Consider the following 17,889-nt stretch of genomic DNA (forward strand, 5'->3'; position numbering starts at 1 on the left):
GTGACTATTCTAATTATTCTTACTATTAGGTTTATTCTAATCTATGGGCAGAAACATATGTAACAATGTAACATAATCGATGATAACTGATTAACAGTTTTATAATGGTACTGTTGACATTTCAAACTAGCAATGTTTCCTATATATATTATTTCGAACATGTGTAGACTGTTAAATATTTTCTTTAGTTTTACAATTTCAGTGCCATCAGTGACAAGTCAGTTAACAATATCAACACAGTACATGTCAGAGCCTGGGCAGAATGAATCAGACATTGAAAATGAATATTAGGTATCAAGAACTGCCCGGACTTGTCAGTTCAGATATAACTCTTGGCAAGTTGATTTAAGAACCTGTCCACCCTGATTTCCAAGAATCTAGTTATAGGCCTACCCTAAGACAGTTGTTATGGCATTGACCTTTTTCAGGACACAACCAAATAACGAACCAGGTAAGCAAAGAAACATACACGCAAAACAGATGTAAAAAAAACAAAAAAAAAGATGAAGAAAGACATAAATACGAGTTAATTTGTGGAAGTAGGCTATATGTATAATTTCAATCCTATTTGTGAGCCGAAGTCGAACTTGAAAATAAATCCAGTATATGAAAGACGTTTAGAATGATGATATATGTGTAGAAAAGAAGACCAGGGGTGATAATCAGTGATTCCGACAGAGAGAGAACGACAGATCATTTTTTTCTCTGGTGTTTTGGCAGAAGCTCTCAAATTCGACACGGGATGTTGGGATGTAATACTTGTTGTTCAAGGACATTGTCACTGAGATTTTGGCAGTGACTATATTTATAGTATTTTCTTGGACACACCAAAACGGACCTGAAAATCGAAATTGTAAGTACAATTTCAGATGACGAAGAAGACAAAAAGAAATAGTCTACGTAGACATTGGTCTTTGCCTAATAAATACTGTTATAATGAGTCTTTGGTGATTTTCCATTCATGCATACTACCTGACAATACTTGCGTAACTTAGTTCCACCCTATAGAAATGTGAGTGATGTTCAAGAGTTTCATTTGTTGTCGGGAATGCTCTGCCCACCGACTCAACCAATGTGGTGAATGCATAGGTTGGACACAGGCAAGTCAACCAATCGTTTGTCTGAGATATTAGCGGAGGCGGGGCCGAGGAGATACTACAGTTTGATTCGCTAAGGCCTCCTGTTTCACAACCCTAGGGAACTAACCAATGCATAGACGGTGGCCAGTTTTACGAGGCTGTATCAGGTAGTAAGTAACAATTTCTATTTAAGCATACTTTCTGATCACGACGCAGTGTAACAGTAATATGTATATCTATATCTATATTTTCGAGAAGAGTCAATGACTGATATTTATGCTAGGTAGTGTTAAACTACAGGAATAATGCGTTGTCTTGTTGGTAATGAATCGAAACAATTTGACTGTTTAACTCAAAGTTAGCGACCAAATTAATTGAAGTTGCAGTATTTCGTGTAGTCCAAGGAGCACTAAATTATCCATGCAAGTGGCGTAAATCAGAGTTTTGACACGTTTTCAGTGCATTTGTACATTGATGTGTTTTTCGTCGCGCAAGGAGGGTGATGCAATATCGATGCTGAGTACTGCTAATTTTAGGCTTAAATCGATTTTTTTGTACTCCATCTGACTCTCGATTAGTATGCATGGAATCGTTTGAACTGTGCACCTTCCTGATGTCATTAATCAGGTTGTAAGCTGGTGTCTGGTGGTGGTTAAGGGCCAGTTCTAGCCTATGGTGGAGGGGCCACCGGCAGTTGTCTTGAGGGAATTTTTCATTCTGACCACTTGCTGCAAACGATTGAGTTGTTTAACTCCTCCTTCTCACCGGGGCCACAGCGTGCGTTAAGCATGTTGATACAAAGATACTGGCGCCTGGTTACAACTATACTTGCGAAGTTAATGACGTAAAACTCAAAGCTGCTTTTGTAAAAAAAAAAATAAGTCTGATGAAGTTGTTGACATGGTCTGTAGCCTCAAAAGTAGGCATATACACATTCAACATTTTTGGTGAGACATTTCTTACGTGAAAAAATTGTGTTTATTCATTGTTTCAGAACACACTGCACCATGGCAACTTTGGAACAGACCAAGGAGATCTTCCGGCGTGCAGATGCAGTTTGCTTTGATGTGGACAGCACGGTCATTCGCGAGGAAGGCATAGACGAGCTGGCCAAGTTCTGCGGAGTCGGTGATGCAGTAAGGGAAATGTATGAGAGGATAAGAGCACTAGCCATGATTTCTTCCATTATTTCAAGTCTAACAGTTTAGCATCTGACATACAGTGCATTTTTAGACCCTTTCAACTTCTGCACATTTTGTTAGGTATCAGACTTCTCTTAAAACAGATTTAATTAATTGTATTCCCACTCAATCTACACATAATATTCCACAATGACAAGGTAAAAACGGGGTTTTGGAGTGTTTTATTTATAATAAATTAGCAAAAGATCTATTTACATAAGTATTCAGACCTTACACTCAGTATTTGTTTAAAGCACCTTTGGTAGCAATGACACACCCTTCTCTGGAAGTTTCTCCCATTCTTCTTGGCAGAATCATTCAGCTTAAACCAGGATGGAGGTTGGCCATCAGTGCACAGCCATTATCAGGTCTCTCATGCTCTTTTGTGTTCAGGCCTAGACTTTCACACGTTTTTTTCAAAGCCACTCCTGTGATTTCTTGGTGGTATGGTTCGGGTTGTGGTTTTGTTGAAATGCAAACCTTCACCACAGCCTGAGCACTCTAGAAAAGGTTCACTCTAGAAAAGGTTTTCAATAAGGATTGCTCTTTTTCTGCATCCAGCTTTCCCTCCATCCTGACTAGTCCCCCGGTACCAGTCATAGTCACAGAAAAGCATCCCCACATGATGCATGATGGTGCCACCAACATGTTTGACTGTAGGGATGGTATTAGTGAGGGTATGCTCAGCACCTCGTTTCCTCCACAGATGCAGTTAGGTATTATGGCCAAATAGTTAAACCTTCGTTTCATCAGACCAGAGGGTCTGAGAGTCGTTCAGATGCTTTTTTGGCAAACTTCCAGTGGGCAGTCATGTGTCCTTTAGTGAGGAATGGCTTCCATCGGGCCACTTTACTGCAAGGGCCTGATTGGTGGAGTGCTGCACTGATGGTTGTCCTTCTGTAAGGTTCTCCCATCTCCACAAGAGATCTCTGGACCTCATTCATAATGACCATTGGGTTTTTGGGTACCTGTTTGACCAAGGTCCTTCGTCCCCAATTACAGGGCGGCCAGATCTAGGAAGACTGTTGTTGGTTCCAAATCTCTTTCATTTCAGGCTACCGTGCTCTTGGGCACTCTCAATGCTCCGGAAATGTTCTCGTGTCCTTCTGCAGATCTTTGTCTTGACACAATCCTGTCTCGCAGGCCTAAGAATAATTTTTGGGCCTCATGGCTTGGTTTTCTCTCTGGTATACACTATCAACTGTGAGACCTTAAATAGACAGATGTGTGCCTTTCCTAATTATATCCAAGGAATTAAAGGTGGACTCCAATCAAATTGTTGAAGTATCTCAAGGACTGTTGAAGGCAGTAGAATGCATCAGAGCCCAATTGTAAGTGTCCTAACCAAGGGGCTGAAAACTTATGTAAATGGGGTATTTCAGTCTTTTTAAAAAATTAACCAAACACTCAAAAAACCTAACAAAAAGTTTGTGCTTTGTCATTGTGGAGTATTGTGTGTAGATTGATGAGACAAAATGAATTTAATCTATTTTAAGAAGAGTCTAAAACATGACAAAATGTGGAAAACTTGTCAGGGTCTGAAACCTTTTTCAAATGCTAGTTCTTCTAAATCAGCTTTTCAAACTAACCTTTTCCACCCTTAGGACTTGCAAGGCCATGGGTGGGACAGTTACTTTCCAAAAAGCTTTGACAGATCGGCTGTCAATCATAAAGTGCTCCAGGGAACAGGTCAACAAGCTTTTAACTGATCATCCTCCCCAGTTGACTCCAGGTATTAAGTAAGTTGGTATTGATATTAGTTTTCTTGTTTACCTGGTGTAGGAATGTTTTGCCTGGATTTACAGGTGACTCTCTCATATTTACCACATAGCCTTCATTTATAAGAAATTATATGGGTTTATATTTAGTTGTGTTCTTGTCTATCCAGGGACCTTGTTGACAGACTACATGAGAGAAATGTGAAGGTCTTTCTTGTCTCTGGAGGATTTCGCTCGATCGTTGAACACGTCGCCAGCCAGCTCAGCATTCCACATGACCGTGTCTATGCAAACCAACTGAAGTTTTACTTCAATGGTGAGCAGACCCTGAAGCCCCAGTGGTGACCTTCTCACAGCAGATGACCCCCCATAATGGTGGTGGTCCACATGGTTTCAAATGTCAGATTCAGGAGTGATTCATTCAGCTTTGGTGCCCTTTGCTCAGGTGAATTTGCTGGGTATGATGAGACTCAGCCCACTGCAGAGTCTGGTGGCAAGGGCCGGGTCATCTGCATGCTGAAGGAGAAGTATGGCTTTGAGAAGGTGGTGATGATTGGAGATGGTGCCACAGATCTTGAGGCCTGCCCTCCAGCTGTAAGTATACTCTTTTTCATACATGTAACCAACTAACTATTGTTATGACCCCATGCACCCCCACTAGTCCTGTGGTGGCAGTGCAGGGCCTGTGGTGCTTGCAGGGAGAGATTATTGATTTCACCTGCCTAGGTGTGCCCAGTATAGGGAACTACCCATGCCCCCTTCTCTGGCTTTCTCGCTCATATTTCTTTGTTTCACACACATGCACGCATCTTTACACACCCTTACATACACCATTTTTTTTAGACATGATCTTCCTATTTTCTTTGTTTTAGTCTTATTTGTTTGTTTATTTAACAAATTGTCTTTTATTTGAACAGTAATTAGACAAATACAATTAAGCAGCGCATTAGAATGCATTTAAAAAAAATGGTTTTCGAAATTTGGGCAATAGTCATGGGATGCCACTGGGATCCTGTATAATTTGATTGGACAATAGTCATGGGATTCCACTGGGATCCTGTATAATTTGATTGGACAATAGTCATGGGATTCCACTGGGATCCTGTGGAATTTGGTCACATCACTCCTGTATGTTAACCCTATGATTTGGTTTTGTTCACTTAACTGTGATTTGTGTTTATACAGAGTGCCTTCATTGGGTTCGGGGGAAATGTCGTAAGGCCGCAAGTGAAGGAAGGAAGCCTGTGGTACGTCACAAGTTTTGGAGAGCTGCTGAAGGAACTGGAAAAGATTTAACCTTAACCCGAAATGGGCTGCATCACTTTTTAATGTTGGACTGAGATACTGTGCTTATGTGCCTTTTTTAGTTATTTTTTTTTTTTCATGCAATTTTAGTCAGGTACACTTTGTGTATGGAGGGATTGTAATTGTTACACAAACAAAAGCGTTTGATACACCTTAAGTTTACATACAATATAAGGAACCTTCAGAAGGAGGTGTTTTATAAGATATGTAGTTGATTTATTTTAATTAACCATTCCAGTGTTTTATGGTCATTTGAGGTATTCAGTTGTTTTCCAACTGAACTTATGTGGTTTTGATACATTTTCTAATGAGGACTACTAAACCTACTGCAGTGTTGCAAATTTTGTTACTGACACTAAATAGAGAAGATTAAAGCTTTAATATCTAATAAAGGCCCGTCGTTCTCATTTTTATACACACATAGCCATAAGAGCATTTCATATTTTGTACCATTCAAGATTTATTGTACAATCACACTAGTACATTTACATATGGTTTGTGCTGACTTGTCACTTTGAAATTCTTAGATTTAAAAACATATTGAGGCATGCCACCATTACACTCCACAACCACCTGGTCATTTGACAGCTTAAATCTGAATTACAGTGTTAAATCAGTAACAGTAAAAGCATATGCGATCAAACGGAAATTAGCACTGACACCTTTGCTGAAACCAGACATGACGGACTGTTTCAACAACAAAAATGAAAAGATCAATACCCTGAAACAACAAAGACAGAAAGATCTTTCTCAAGAGGAATATATAAGCTTTTTAAATTGAAGAATAAAGCCGGTCACTCATCCATCCACAAGGATAATACAAGAATAATGGGATTTCAGGGCGCCATTCTGTTGATACGTGGACCTGAATGACTCTTTCGTAACGGTTACATTTCAATTTTCATGAGTGCTTCTGATTTGGAACAATCGACAACATATAAGTTGTTCGACTACTGGCCAGTTTGTGTGAAAGCCATTTAAGTTCAATAATTTAATCTACAAACAGATAAATTCTATATACAGTAGTGTCCTTAGACACGAGGCTAGTTAAGGATAACCACAGTTACCCACGTTTTCCTAATGGCCTGCCTCACTCCTGCATCATGTGCCAAGTCGAGCAAACTTCATTGAGAAAATTACAGCCTATGGCTACCCCTGGTGCAGTGCTTCCGTTTAAAGATTTATTTAATATTTACACTTCATAAATATGAAATAAATACATAAATATCTTAGTTTACTGCTTGGGACATTAAGCACCTTTCAAAGTGCACTGAATTAAGTATTGCTTGACAAAGCAACATGTTATCTATGACATTCCTCAGCAACTTGCATGCACAGAACGCCTCTGTTAAGCAGTACTTTGGTATGTGCCATTAATAGATGAGCTTTGACCTACTGACCAGATTTAATTGGACACAGCGTGTCAAGAATCTTGTCTGGACTCATTGCTCATCAGGCGGTTTTAATAGTTTGGCTAACGAGGTCCACAGACTTTCAGAAGCACGTTTACAATAAGGACATGAACTCGTGTGGGTGGGGGGCAATGTTGCCTGAATTCCATGAGATTGGTACCTTTCAGAAGTACTAACTTCAGTTTGCTGGTGCAAAACTTGGACACATAATAAATTAAGAACAAAGGATGTCAATGTTGGTTGGCATTCGTTGAAAAGGAGCAGAGACTGACGGCAGTGAGAATTCCTAACTGGTCCAGACTTAAGCTTTCGGGAGGCTGTCGGAGATTACTGCAATGGGGATGCCTTCATGGGGATCATTATCCTGGAATCCATGTGCTGAATCAGGGGAACTATGACAAAAGAGACATGCCATCATGGGCCCCTGTGCTTCAAGTACCTCACTGGAATCGTCAAGCGCAAAACAGTTCTTACATAGTTCAAATAGTTCTTACATTTGGTTCTATTGAGCATGTGAGCTCATTGTTCACATTTAGTCATATGAATAGAAGCACTCATTCCTGAGGATATTAGAGGATACAATGAAATACCATTCTGTGCGATGTGACATTTATCTCACCTGTGTAATACACAACCTCATCCCATCCCTCTTGGTGCCAGGCAGCATTCCTGGTGTTCTCTCGAGTCAGCAGATCTTTGTAAGCTGAAACACACACACACACACACCCGTGTAAAGACAACTTACTGTCCTGCTGTGTCTTGACTTGAACCAGTCTGAGGCTTTATTAGTGTTAAAAGAGCAGACAGTATGCGGAAACCAAGAGTCCCTACCCCACAGATGATGCACCATGTAGAGATTTCCAATTTGAGAGAAGAAGCCCCCCACGGCCTCCTGGTTTTGTTGGCGGTATCCAATGGCTCGAGCCCTGAAGACACACAATAATATTCACACAGAGGATAATCCACACTATTTAAAAAAACAGCACCTGATTAGAAGTGCAGTAACGTTTTGTGTTTAAAATGTGATTGCCATGGACCGATCCCTTGTCATTAAAAACATGCTGGTTTCAACATGCAGCGGTTTTCCAGTTCCCAGTTCATCAGATTCCGTTTCGGATTTGCCCATAATTGCATGGGATCTTCACATGTAGATTAGATGAAAAGGGTTGTTTTGCTTAACTTTGACAAGATTAGTAATTTGAAAGACTAAGAAAAACGTATTTAGTTCTGCTTCTGAATCAATTCCCATGGATTACACAGACAATAGATCTTCAAATCACTGCCACCATTGCACCATTCTCAATGGAGAAAATAATCTTTTCGCTTGTTTTTACACCTTATGTAACAGAGTAATCCGGGTGAATGTGTTCCCCTTTTAGATCTGTTGAGACGCAACAAGATAATGCCAGATGGTCAAAAAGATGCCTGCAATGATGCCAATACAAAGAATATACTGTAACTGCTCAAAAGACTGACACACTAGACCCAATGGCAAAAACACCATGGACAGGTAATGGCTTAATGCTCTGGTTGAGAAAAAAAATGAAAAATATTCTTTGATCCTCTGGGAATTCTCTTAATAAAGTCCTACAAGAAATGGACTGAAAATCCATGTGCCAAAATGTAGGCCAAGTACAGATGAGTGAATTAAATATGATCAGACAGCCTTACCAGTAATTACCCCACTCAATCATCGTTCCGGGCTGAGGAGGAAGCACAGAAAATGATACTGGTCATCTAACCATCCAGCTGTACAGCCAGAGCACTACTGAAATGCATCACTGAGTATCCCACATATTGCCAGCTGTTAAAAGACACTAGCAGTAGTCTCCCAGAATAGTTCCAGCATAGGGAAAGCAACACTTGTGCGTGGGATATTTGCACTATTATAAACATGTTACATGGGCCAATCACAGATACTCACTCTTAACTGGTAGGACCTGAGCTCGTAGATGTTAGGCCCGTCTCTGGGCACAGGCTCGTTCCAGAAGCTGAACTCCAGCAGCAGCTGGTTCCTGCGGGAGAGCAGCATCTTCCCCCGCTCCTGCCTGTACTCCATGAACTCCTACACACAAGGGCCGCACAAGAGCTGATCATCGCTCAACATCGTGCAGTGAAGCACAGTGATCTTTTAGCGACTTAGCACCACTCAGCGTGTTTCTTCCAGATGTACCAACGTAATTGACCATAAGCCAAGATGACAGCATCTCACCTTGTTGTTCTTGAGTTTATTCATGACTTCAGTAAGGGCTGGGTACCCTCCCCGGTATCGCCACAGGTGAACTGTACCAAACAAGCATTACCATTATGACTACTGTGTGTGCACTCTATTTACATTTACTCAAATACTCACACTCATGATCATTAATATTATAACACACAATTCTAGTCAAACAACTAAAATGTAGTGAAGTGCAGTGAAAACAATTCAGGTGTTTGTACACAGTCCTGGCTCTGTAAATGGAGAATAAACATATAGGCTCGGACTGAGCCATAAACAATCCCAGCTAAGGGGTATGATCTGATTCGCGGTTGAGCTCAAATATCAACAACCTTTAGGGAAATCAAATCGCGGACTGCGTCTTTAATCTAATTACTATATAAAACAAAACACCTACAACTTAATATCAGAAACATCTGTAACACTGTGTCATTAAGGAAAACATACTATGCATATTAGTATTATCAGTAGTATTGAGTTGTGCAAACTTGTGTTTATATACTAACACAGCAGATCATTGGCAGCTTTAGGCAAAAGTTGAGCAATTGCAGAACTATCAAGTGAGGATTGCATACAACAGCCTAGAGCTGTGTATTATCTTGTATTGTTCAATCTGTTCTGTGATTTTAGATAGGGTTTGGGAGCTCTGATTCCATATCCTACCAGCCTGATCCTGCTCTCCATACCAGGTATTCCAAGTTCCCACTAGTTCACATGGGTAGGTCTTATCAGCATGAATGGATGGCAAAACCTCCTCACTGTGAACAGAGGATACCTTTAACCAGGCACATACCACAAGCTTAAGAGAGACTCAACTTTGTCTGTTTTCCTGTCAGTGCTACCAACTGGATGTAAGAGGACACAAAGTTGGTGAGAAGAAGCTGCATGCTAGTGTGTTAGTTATTATAAAGAAATAACAGTTAAATGTTAACGTGTAGTATCTGTTGAGAACAGCAGTCTAATACAGTAGTAGATGTCATGCACAACTTCAGAGCAGAGAGGCAAAACATGACCCAGACGGAAAGTGACTGTTTACACACCAGAGTTTGTTGTAGGCCTCCAGGCACTCCGGCTTCACATTGTGAACTAGAAGAGAATAACGGTCGTCAGATGTACTCTGCTTACTATTAGACACGGTCAACATAAGAGTAGGTGGATTCAGTAAGTAACTATATATACGTATTATCAAGTAAGTTTGAAACGAGTTTGTCCCCCAAGTTCACTTACACTGAATTTTATATAGATTGTGGTCCTCCTTCTTGGCAATTAGATTAGAGTGAGCATCCTTTCGAGGATCCACTTTACGCACAAACAGCGACTTAAACCAGCTGTCTTCTCGCTGTTTATTACTAGATGCTGACAAGCCCCTGAAAATAATGCAGAAGAACATTAATTACAATTACAAATTGGAAGATTTAGAGAAGGTGTGAAATGAAACCATGTCCAAAGCATAGTAGTTATATGACCAAATAGTAACGGTAGTCTTTAACCACTGTGATTAACTGAATAAATGTTCGAGACACTGTGTTAGTGATTTCTATGGTCCGTAATTAAGCACAATCTTATTTGGTCAGGAGTTTGGGAGCTTTACATAGGCAGCTTATCTTTTGAGGCAGAAAGGGTCATGAGGTAGCTCAAGGTAAACAACCGACTACTCGGCAGCTTGTTAATTTGAGCCCTTATTTTCAAGGCAGCACAGCATACGCTCTTGCATGCTACATACATACATCGAATCTGTATTGAGATATTCTTTATACGTCCGGTGATTGCTTCCGCTAAAACAGCTTGAGAAGTTAGCTTGCTACATTGTTTCTACAGTTTCAAAACAGAAATACAGCATCACTGCTATTGCAGCACATTCGCAGGCTCACATTGATGTATAGACGTGAAACACAAAAATGTCTGTGGCCTTAAATTAATATTGCTGTGGACGTTTTACCTGGTGTTTAACCCATCTTGAGATTTAGATGGTAGCTACATTTGTGACCTTGAGCAGTAAAGGTTTTTATTTGCATTGGTTTACCACGTAAAGTACGACAGTCGGACAGTGTAAATATTTAGAATGTATATCCACCTTAAATTATTTACCCGACTCATTGCACTACGTCGAAGTGTTACATTTTAACTCTGTAACTACATGAAAGCACAAGAGCCTAGTAATAACTCAGTATCTTGGGCTACATATTAGCATCTGCTACAGCCAGCAAGGACCAAGATGCAGCACACTCGCGCGTCTCTTTTAACAGGCACGGCATAAACATGAAGAGAAATTATTGACCCCCGACAAAATAACCAAACCTGATCACATCGACGACCTGTCCTTTCGTTCGGGCCTTGTTTTTAACCTGATTCAGGCCATTGGCACCCTTCTGAAGGACTCGAGCCGCCATCTTTCATTGACAGCACCAGCACCGTAGAGTCCACGCAAAACTGAGGTAAGCTTTTGTTAATAATACACATTACCTGTAGAGGGTAGTAAAGAACCATGTATTCATATTTACAGTTTGCCTCTCAAGAATGCAATTAGTTTAAGCAAAAATCATATTAATATTTCTTTTAAAACTATGATTTAGCTGATGTTATTGTATTTGGAAATTATGTTAAAACTTAATGACCTTGATTTGTGTGTGACGGTTGACAATGTGTGACTGTTAAGGTTAGTGGCGAGAAGAACACTTTTCTGACAGGAGTTCAGTGTAACCTTAGGATTCGGCAAACTGGTCTAGTTCATCAGTCACACAATAGGGCCCTTATTTAATGAGAAGTTCATTCAAAGGCAGTTCAAAGACGTTCAGGCATTCAAAGACTTTCAAGGATTGTTTTTGAAAAGATAAAATGCAAACAACAAGCAAATGCTACTGTCAATCACCAAAGGTTTATTTATTGAAAAATGACAATCTGTGATGAAATGGTCAGTAAAAAAAAAACTGAACATTGGGTATTAGACAGAGAGGGTACTGGGAGGTATTTGGTTTAATAGAAAACAAAAAAACATAAAACCTCTTGAAAATCAGGCATTTATGGGAGAATGGCACCAATCAACTCTCAAACAAACGTGGCGTTTCTCTCGACGTGAGGCAGTCCGTTATGTGAATGCCACATGTGCAGCGACTCATATCCAGTTAGGTCCTGGCTCATCTCAGCATTGGCTAAGGTTGGTGACAAGTCCGATAGGGCAGACAGGGAACTGAACAAGTCATAATCAAAGCTTTGGAAGGCGTCCTCTGTCACGCCCCTCCTGGCCTTCTCCGGGCGGTCGGGGTGGTTCTTCAGCTCCAAGATTAGCTCCATGGGCCTCTTCTGCAGGAGCTGAGAGTCAAAGGACGTGCCAAAGAAGAAGCGCTGCATCTTAAAGCGCTCCAAGCAGTGCAGACGCTGGAGTGGAGTCTTGCAGAGGAGCTACAAGAGAAGGCAAAGGAGCATGAGTGGAGGTACTCCACCAGACTAAATTTGGGCCTTATTGTGTCATAGTGCTGAGATTACATTGCCAGCCTGAAAAGCAAATTGTCGTAGGCAAGACTGAACTGAAAGCTTAATCAAATCAATACAAATCAATAAAGTCAAAGTAATGGAACAGTTAGAACAGTCCATCTTTTGTATATATGGACTGGGTAACCATTTTAATATACAAATAACTAATAAATATCACTGAGAGCATCTGCCTCTGAATGATGGGCATTAAAGGACAGGTAAAAGTACTCACATCTGTGACAAGCAGGGACAGTGATTGGCTGAATGTGTCTGGCATTTCATATGTACATCTTCTCACTCTTCCCAGCATTCTGCCATGATTGGCCTCTGGTGGAACGGGAAACTGAATGGGGAAAGGGAATAGATACACCAGTTCAGTACAGTCTCATGGGCCCTCAGCCCTTTGGCAGGGGCACTTCAAACTCGATGGTGTTTGTATGATTCAAAATAATAAGGGGAGGTTTAAAAACGAATGTGTACCTTTCCAGTGGCCAATGCATACAGCAGGATCCCAAGGGACCACCAATCAGCAGCATGGTTGTAAGGACCTCCACTCAGGACCTCCGGAGCTGGCCAATCAAGAGTACATATAGGAGTTTAAAACTCAGGTGTACCCAACACAGTGTGGAATGTGAAAGCAATATATAAAAACACAGGACAACTATGGATTTCTACTATGAGACTAGGGAGGTATTTCGGAGAGTGCTTGCAATAGAAGCGCACAGAAGCAGGATTCCACCAGGCTTTGTAAACACTCAGGACATACTAACTAACCCATGTACTGGATTGTCCCACAGATGGTGTATGCCCTTCCCCCACGCTCCAAGCGACGAGACAGCCCAAAGTCAGCCAAGCGCAGGTGACCTGGAATCCAGACATGACATGAATACACCACATTAGCCTTCTCCAGTACAATTTACCAATGTGTGAGATTTTCACAGTAGTCACACTTTGAAAGTTGCTGATGCTGAGAGACACCAGTTAAAATAATTAGATAAAATAAGGTCTGTTTGTTCAAGCATAATCAGCCAGACATATCTGACTTTTGTTACTATTCTGTAGCTTCATATGTTCATAGAAATGTTTTAATAATTTAACACATGGCAGCATGACGACAAAGTAAATATTTGTCTTAACATGACTGTCTTCAAATCTTTCTGGTATAATTTTACCTTGGTCAGTCAAGAGAACATTCTCCATCTGTAATAAAAAGACAATACACACAAAACATTAAATAAAATGAAGCTAAATAAATGAATTAAATTAAAGTAAATAAAATAAAATAAACTAATGGATATTAAGATGTTCATACCTTCACATCTCTGTGCATGATCCCAAAATCGTGCAAAAACCCTAAAGACAACACCACAATGGTTAGTGTTGGCATCCATCAGTCCACATTAAAAACACTAAAACAAACCCGTGACCTTACTCGTGTTTTGTAACAGTCCAGTAGAGGCTTATATAACACTTAGATAAGACATTGTGATGACTAATGTTTTTTTTGAGAAGTGTCTTAAATTCTGACTAACACGGCTGCAAATCCAAGTTGCCCAGAGCAGGGTTGTATGGTGCTTGACTATTTCAGCAAATTAGACTCACAGATGAACTAGTGTACAGGCTGCTCAAATACTGTTTTCTTATAGCCTCACTTTTATGTATATTCTTTAGTATTAATCACTGTTATGAAGGGGATATCATACTGGCATCACTGAATTTTGATAATCCTCCCAGGCTTTGATAATTCCATCAAATAGTTCCAATGCTTACAAAAAGTCAGCTCCAAGGGGAGTATAGAATGTGACTGTTCTGCCAAACAGCTCCATGAATTTTCCACATGGCCTGCCCTGCCCTGCCCTGCCCTGCCCTGGCCTGGCCTGGCCTGGCCTGCCATTGCCCAGGGGCCTGCCATGTGTCGTCTCACTCACCCAGGGCACAGCCCAGCTCTGCTGCATACACCCGCACCTCGGCCTCCTCAAACTGGCCGTTCAGAGTCCAGTAGGTGTACAAGTCCCCAGTGCTGCAGTAGTCACACACTGTGAGCAACAGAGATGTGGTGTTGTTTTAATATCTGAATGGTAGAAATGTTCAACCCTTGACATGCAGTCAAGATGTGAGTTACTGTTGAATATGTAAACAACTACAATAAAATCATTTGGTTTGTCACAGACGTAACAAATTTCATATTTTCCCAATGATTCTGGAACATTCAAGTGGAGTTTTACACATAGCAGTATATCCAAATACATTCTAGTCACAAACAAAAAACAAGGGCTACAACTCAAAGCATAAAACAGCATCACGTAAGGAGATGGGTTTCCAAACCACAAAAGAGCACAAGGAGAAACAGGTGAAAACTGGTGCAGAGCTGGTCTGATACGGTCTACAAAACACACTTTAGTGAGCAGGAGGACGTACAGGAGAGGAAGCTAGAGGGGGTCAAAATAGTGAAAGATAGGGTTAAGTGGAGCAGCAAGACAGTGTTTGGGGGAAATGAAAAGGTGAAAAAGCTATAAAAAGAGAAGCAGAATATGTCTACAAAGCCTGATACACTTCAAGCTGTGTAAAATGATTGTGGCAACAATAAAAAAAAAAGAAAAGTGGAATATTGGAACAAATTTTACAAAACTGCCTTGTGAGGAATGCCTTAGGAGGAACAAGGGTACAAAGAGGGTGCGGGTGAGGTTGGGGGTGGCGGGGGGGATGGGGGATGGGTCACTGGGCACTCTCTGCTGTGCGCTGAATGACTCACTAATAAAGAGGTGGCGCTGAGTCTGCCAGCAGTCCAGGAGATTGTGAAGAAATGGGTGTCTGACCTGCCTCTGCAAGCCAACAATCAGTAAACCAAAACAAACAAACAAACAAACAAACATGGAATCAGCATAGATATGGAGTATGAGCATGGTGTGGATATGACACGTGTGATCTTGTAAAAGCTCCAAACCATACATTTGTAGGGCACAACGTGAAGATGAAGTTCATGTTAAAAGCAAGCAGACAGCAAGCGGACAGACAACAAGTGAGTGAACCACCTGGTGAATCTCACGGCGACCTCGTTGGCTCAAGCCAAGTCGCACCCACAGCCTATCAGCCTAACAGATAATCTCTTGGTGTGGAAGAGACCTACCTGAATGATGACCTCTTCCTTTGACTGCTCCAGCACACCATGCTTCAGTATCTCAGACTTGGGCAAAACCTGACCATAGATAAAATTATACACAGAAACAGAGAAAATATAAATATGTAGATATTCCAAAACTGTAAAAAGCTATAGTATATCAGTATGCTGGATCAAGTGAATATTCATAAGAATATTAACCTTGATTGAATGATGGTAGGGGTAAATTCTACCAGGTCTGGTCTCACTTCCTACATTTTATTCAATTTCAACTCATTAACTATTTCCAAGTATTATATCTAAACTAACACCCCCCTTTTTTCTATTTAATTGTATTTATTTATTTCAATTGTGTATTTTTCAATAATTCTTCTATTATTTTATATATATTATATATTATATAATTGTTCTTCTCTAGGCAGATCTTTATTGCCCTTATTGTTGTGTAGTGTGTGTATAGTGTAGAATGTGAATGCGATGTTAAATGTGAGGTGTAAAACCAGTAAACACTTTGATTGTAAAAGAATATTAACCTTGACTGCATATATTTTCTCCCCTGAACAATCCTTTACTTTCAGGATGGGCCCAAATGAGCCTTTGGCTATGAGTTCCAGTATCTGGGGAAAAAAAGAGCAGTAAAAATGAATGGAGCGTCATCGATAATACCAAACAAGATATGAAATTGTCCAGTACTTTCAAGCAAATACTGCACAAAACAGACAGATTGTAGTATCTGAAGCAGCTTGTAGTAACCACTGGTATGAAATATCTGGATCTGTTGCTTTAACTGAATGTTTCAGTACTGTACGCGATTGTTGCATTCACTCTAAAAGAATAGGAAATGTACTTGAATTAACGTGACAAAAACAGTGACTGCGAAGGTGGGGGTGCTCCACCTGGAAGTTGAATTGTCCAGGGAAGTTCCGGTGTGGGAATTCTGGCAGAAAGAGGGAAATGAAGCCAGGGAGAGTCCACTCCATACGAGGCCTCTCAGGATCCGGTAGCAGGGACTCGGGGATGGAGGACTGTCTGTCTTGGAGCATTCGCCGGCTGGTGGGCTGGCTGAGTGCGCTTAGGTGCCGATTGCGAAGCACTCCGGAGACAGACAGGAACACTTGCCATCCTGGGACAGTTGACCTGTCCACAGATGGGCTCTGTCTCTGGATTAAAGATGGCAGCAAGTAGCCTACATTAGTGAGCGTCTTAATCCATGTGCGGGCTGATCTGTCATAGTGTTTCTCACACACCCCAATATTAGGAGCACACACAAAAATCCTTGCAATTCAGCGGATCTAGGCTACAGCACACAAAATGATCCCATGGTGAATTTATGGTGTTTGTGATTTAAACCACTCTGACAGGTCTGCCAGAACACAAGACAAGAGGATTAAAACGTTCAGACAAAGACTGGCCACTGAAAAACAGACTAGTAGATAGCCCATTGCATCTTGCGTCACAGATTAAATGCACTTCACTGACTTCAAAACACACTTGGGTCTTTGTTACAATTTAACAGCTCTATCTGCAAAATCACAAATATATCTCAGTCAGTAAAGCCCACCGATGTTATCATTAGGCTCCGTAAAAGTGAACCAAGTTATCCTAGTAGGCTATCGCTATCGTTCGACTGATAACACAGGCGGAGTCGCATATGTCTTGATAGACTCACCTTGTCTTTGTCGACGTTCGCACCCATCACATTTTTATGTGCTGATAGACAACTTCTCAGTACGTTCAAGAATTACCATCGGTTTTTATGTTGTCGTTGTTGGGATCTCTTCATCGTCACTTCTAGGGAGCACGTTTCAGCCCATCTCTTTCTCTCTACGCAGCACAATCGCGTAGAGAGAAAGAATTGCATTTAGAACGAGAAACACATCAACACATCTTTCGTCCGTAGCTCTCATTCGAAAACATTCGCGTCAACATCGTTTCAGCTAGTTACAGTAGGCTTCTCGGACTGAACGGGATGATGACAGGGAACATAAACAGAATGATCCTAAACTCCGCCCCAATCATTAATATCTAAACACCTCCCACGCACAGTCCTGCCTCCATCAAATGAGAGGGAATTATCAAACCTATAAGGCTACTTATTTGTGCCTAGCTTCAGTATTTGTCACAAACATAACAGAACTATATTCTAATCACCCTGATACATTTCCATCTCCAACATTTACGCAATCATAAAACTATAGCCTGGTGCTGGCCACGTCTAATTTTTTGAAATATTCAACTTAATCCTAGGTTTAGTGGAAGATGCGACGTCATCTGAAATTCAGTGTTGATCCGTGCGGTTATGTCATAACACATAGATCTGGTATCAGCTCAGACGCAATACTGCGTGCTGCCATCTGCTATTGACTTGGTATCCATCCAGTCAT

General features: G+C 40.9%; 3 protein-coding genes across 4 annotated transcripts; 1 reads left to right on the forward strand and 2 right to left on the reverse strand.

Moving 5' to 3' along the window:
- The first annotated feature begins 1,153 nt into the window (after positions 1 to 1,153).
- Positions 1,154 to 5,671, forward strand: psph (phosphoserine phosphatase). Of its 2 annotated transcripts, none has more exons than XM_012837898.3 (6): positions 1,154 to 1,249; positions 2,074 to 2,226; positions 3,865 to 3,999; positions 4,149 to 4,294; positions 4,424 to 4,572; positions 5,164 to 5,671. In XM_012837898.3, exons 2-6 carry the CDS (start codon positions 2,087 to 2,089, stop codon positions 5,272 to 5,274), a joined length of 681 nt encoding a protein of 226 aa, XP_012693352.1. In that variant the 5' UTR covers positions 1,154 to 1,249; positions 2,074 to 2,086; the 3' UTR covers positions 5,275 to 5,671. The 2 variants fall into 2 exon arrangements, with proteins under 2 accessions (XP_012693352.1, XP_031428994.1); XM_031573134.2 differs by having other exon boundaries at positions 1,179 to 1,246.
- A 52-nt stretch (positions 5,672 to 5,723) lies between these two features.
- nipsnap2 (nipsnap homolog 2) lies at positions 5,724 to 11,370 on the reverse strand. The gene is made up of 10 exons (XM_012837959.3): positions 11,215 to 11,370; positions 10,144 to 10,283; positions 9,957 to 10,002; positions 9,580 to 9,674; positions 8,908 to 8,978; positions 8,620 to 8,760; positions 8,367 to 8,398; positions 7,527 to 7,621; positions 7,315 to 7,398; positions 5,724 to 7,087 (listed from the first exon to the last, which is right to left on the reverse strand). The coding sequence occupies exons 1-10, from the start codon at positions 11,304 to 11,306 to the stop codon at positions 7,023 to 7,025; spliced, it is 861 nt and encodes a 286-aa protein (XP_012693413.1). The 5' UTR covers positions 11,307 to 11,370; the 3' UTR covers positions 5,724 to 7,022.
- A 402-nt stretch (positions 11,371 to 11,772) lies between these two features.
- Positions 11,773 to 17,824, reverse strand: rskra (ribosomal protein S6 kinase related a). Its single transcript, XM_012837915.2, has 12 exons — positions 17,175 to 17,824; positions 16,402 to 16,665; positions 16,039 to 16,122; positions 15,515 to 15,583; positions 15,140 to 15,209; positions 14,316 to 14,423; positions 13,700 to 13,740; positions 13,560 to 13,587; positions 13,162 to 13,251; positions 12,868 to 12,956; positions 12,620 to 12,730; positions 11,773 to 12,315 (listed from the first exon to the last, which is right to left on the reverse strand). Exons 1-12 carry the CDS (start codon positions 17,199 to 17,201, stop codon positions 11,962 to 11,964), a joined length of 1,335 nt encoding a protein of 444 aa, XP_012693369.2. The 5' UTR covers positions 17,202 to 17,824; the 3' UTR covers positions 11,773 to 11,961.
- Positions 17,825 to 17,889: the final 65 nt, after the last annotated feature.

This window comes from Clupea harengus, chromosome 9 (assembly GCF_900700415.2).
Source record: "Clupea harengus chromosome 9, Ch_v2.0.2, whole genome shotgun sequence".
Taxonomy (NCBI): domain Eukaryota; kingdom Metazoa; phylum Chordata; class Actinopteri; order Clupeiformes; family Clupeidae; genus Clupea; species Clupea harengus.

Coding starts and splice junctions, on each gene's coding strand:
- psph (XM_031573134.2), top strand. CDS start 1,209: ATGCATAGACGGTGGCCAGTTTTACGAGGCTGTATCAG. Junction 1,247..2,073: donor GTTTTACGAGGCTGTATCAG/GTAGTAAGTAAC, acceptor TCATTGTTTCAG/AACACACTGCACCATGGCAA. Junction 4,000..4,148: donor CAGTTGACTCCAGGTATTAA/GTAAGTTGGTAT, acceptor TTGTCTATCCAG/GGACCTTGTTGACAGACTAC.
- nipsnap2 (XM_012837959.3), bottom strand. CDS start 11,306: ATGGCGGCTCGAGTCCTTCAGAAGGGTGCCAATGGCCTGAATCAGGTT. Junction 9,675..9,956: donor GAGGCCTACAACAAACTCTG/GTGTGTAAACAG, acceptor CTCTGTTCACAG/TGAGGAGGTTTTGCCATCCA. Junction 7,088..7,314: donor TGAGGTTGTGTATTACACAG/GTGAGATAAATG, acceptor CTTTTGTCATAG/TTCCCCTGATTCAGCACATG.
- rskra (XM_012837915.2), bottom strand. CDS start 17,201: ATGGGTGCGAACGTCGACAAAGACAAG. Junction 12,957..13,161: donor TGGGACAATCCAGTACATGG/GTTAGTTAGTAT, acceptor TTGATTGGCCAG/CTCCGGAGGTCCTGAGTGGA. Junction 12,731..12,867: donor ATGCATTGGCCACTGGAAAG/GTACACATTCGT, acceptor TTCCCCATTCAG/TTTCCCGTTCCACCAGAGGC.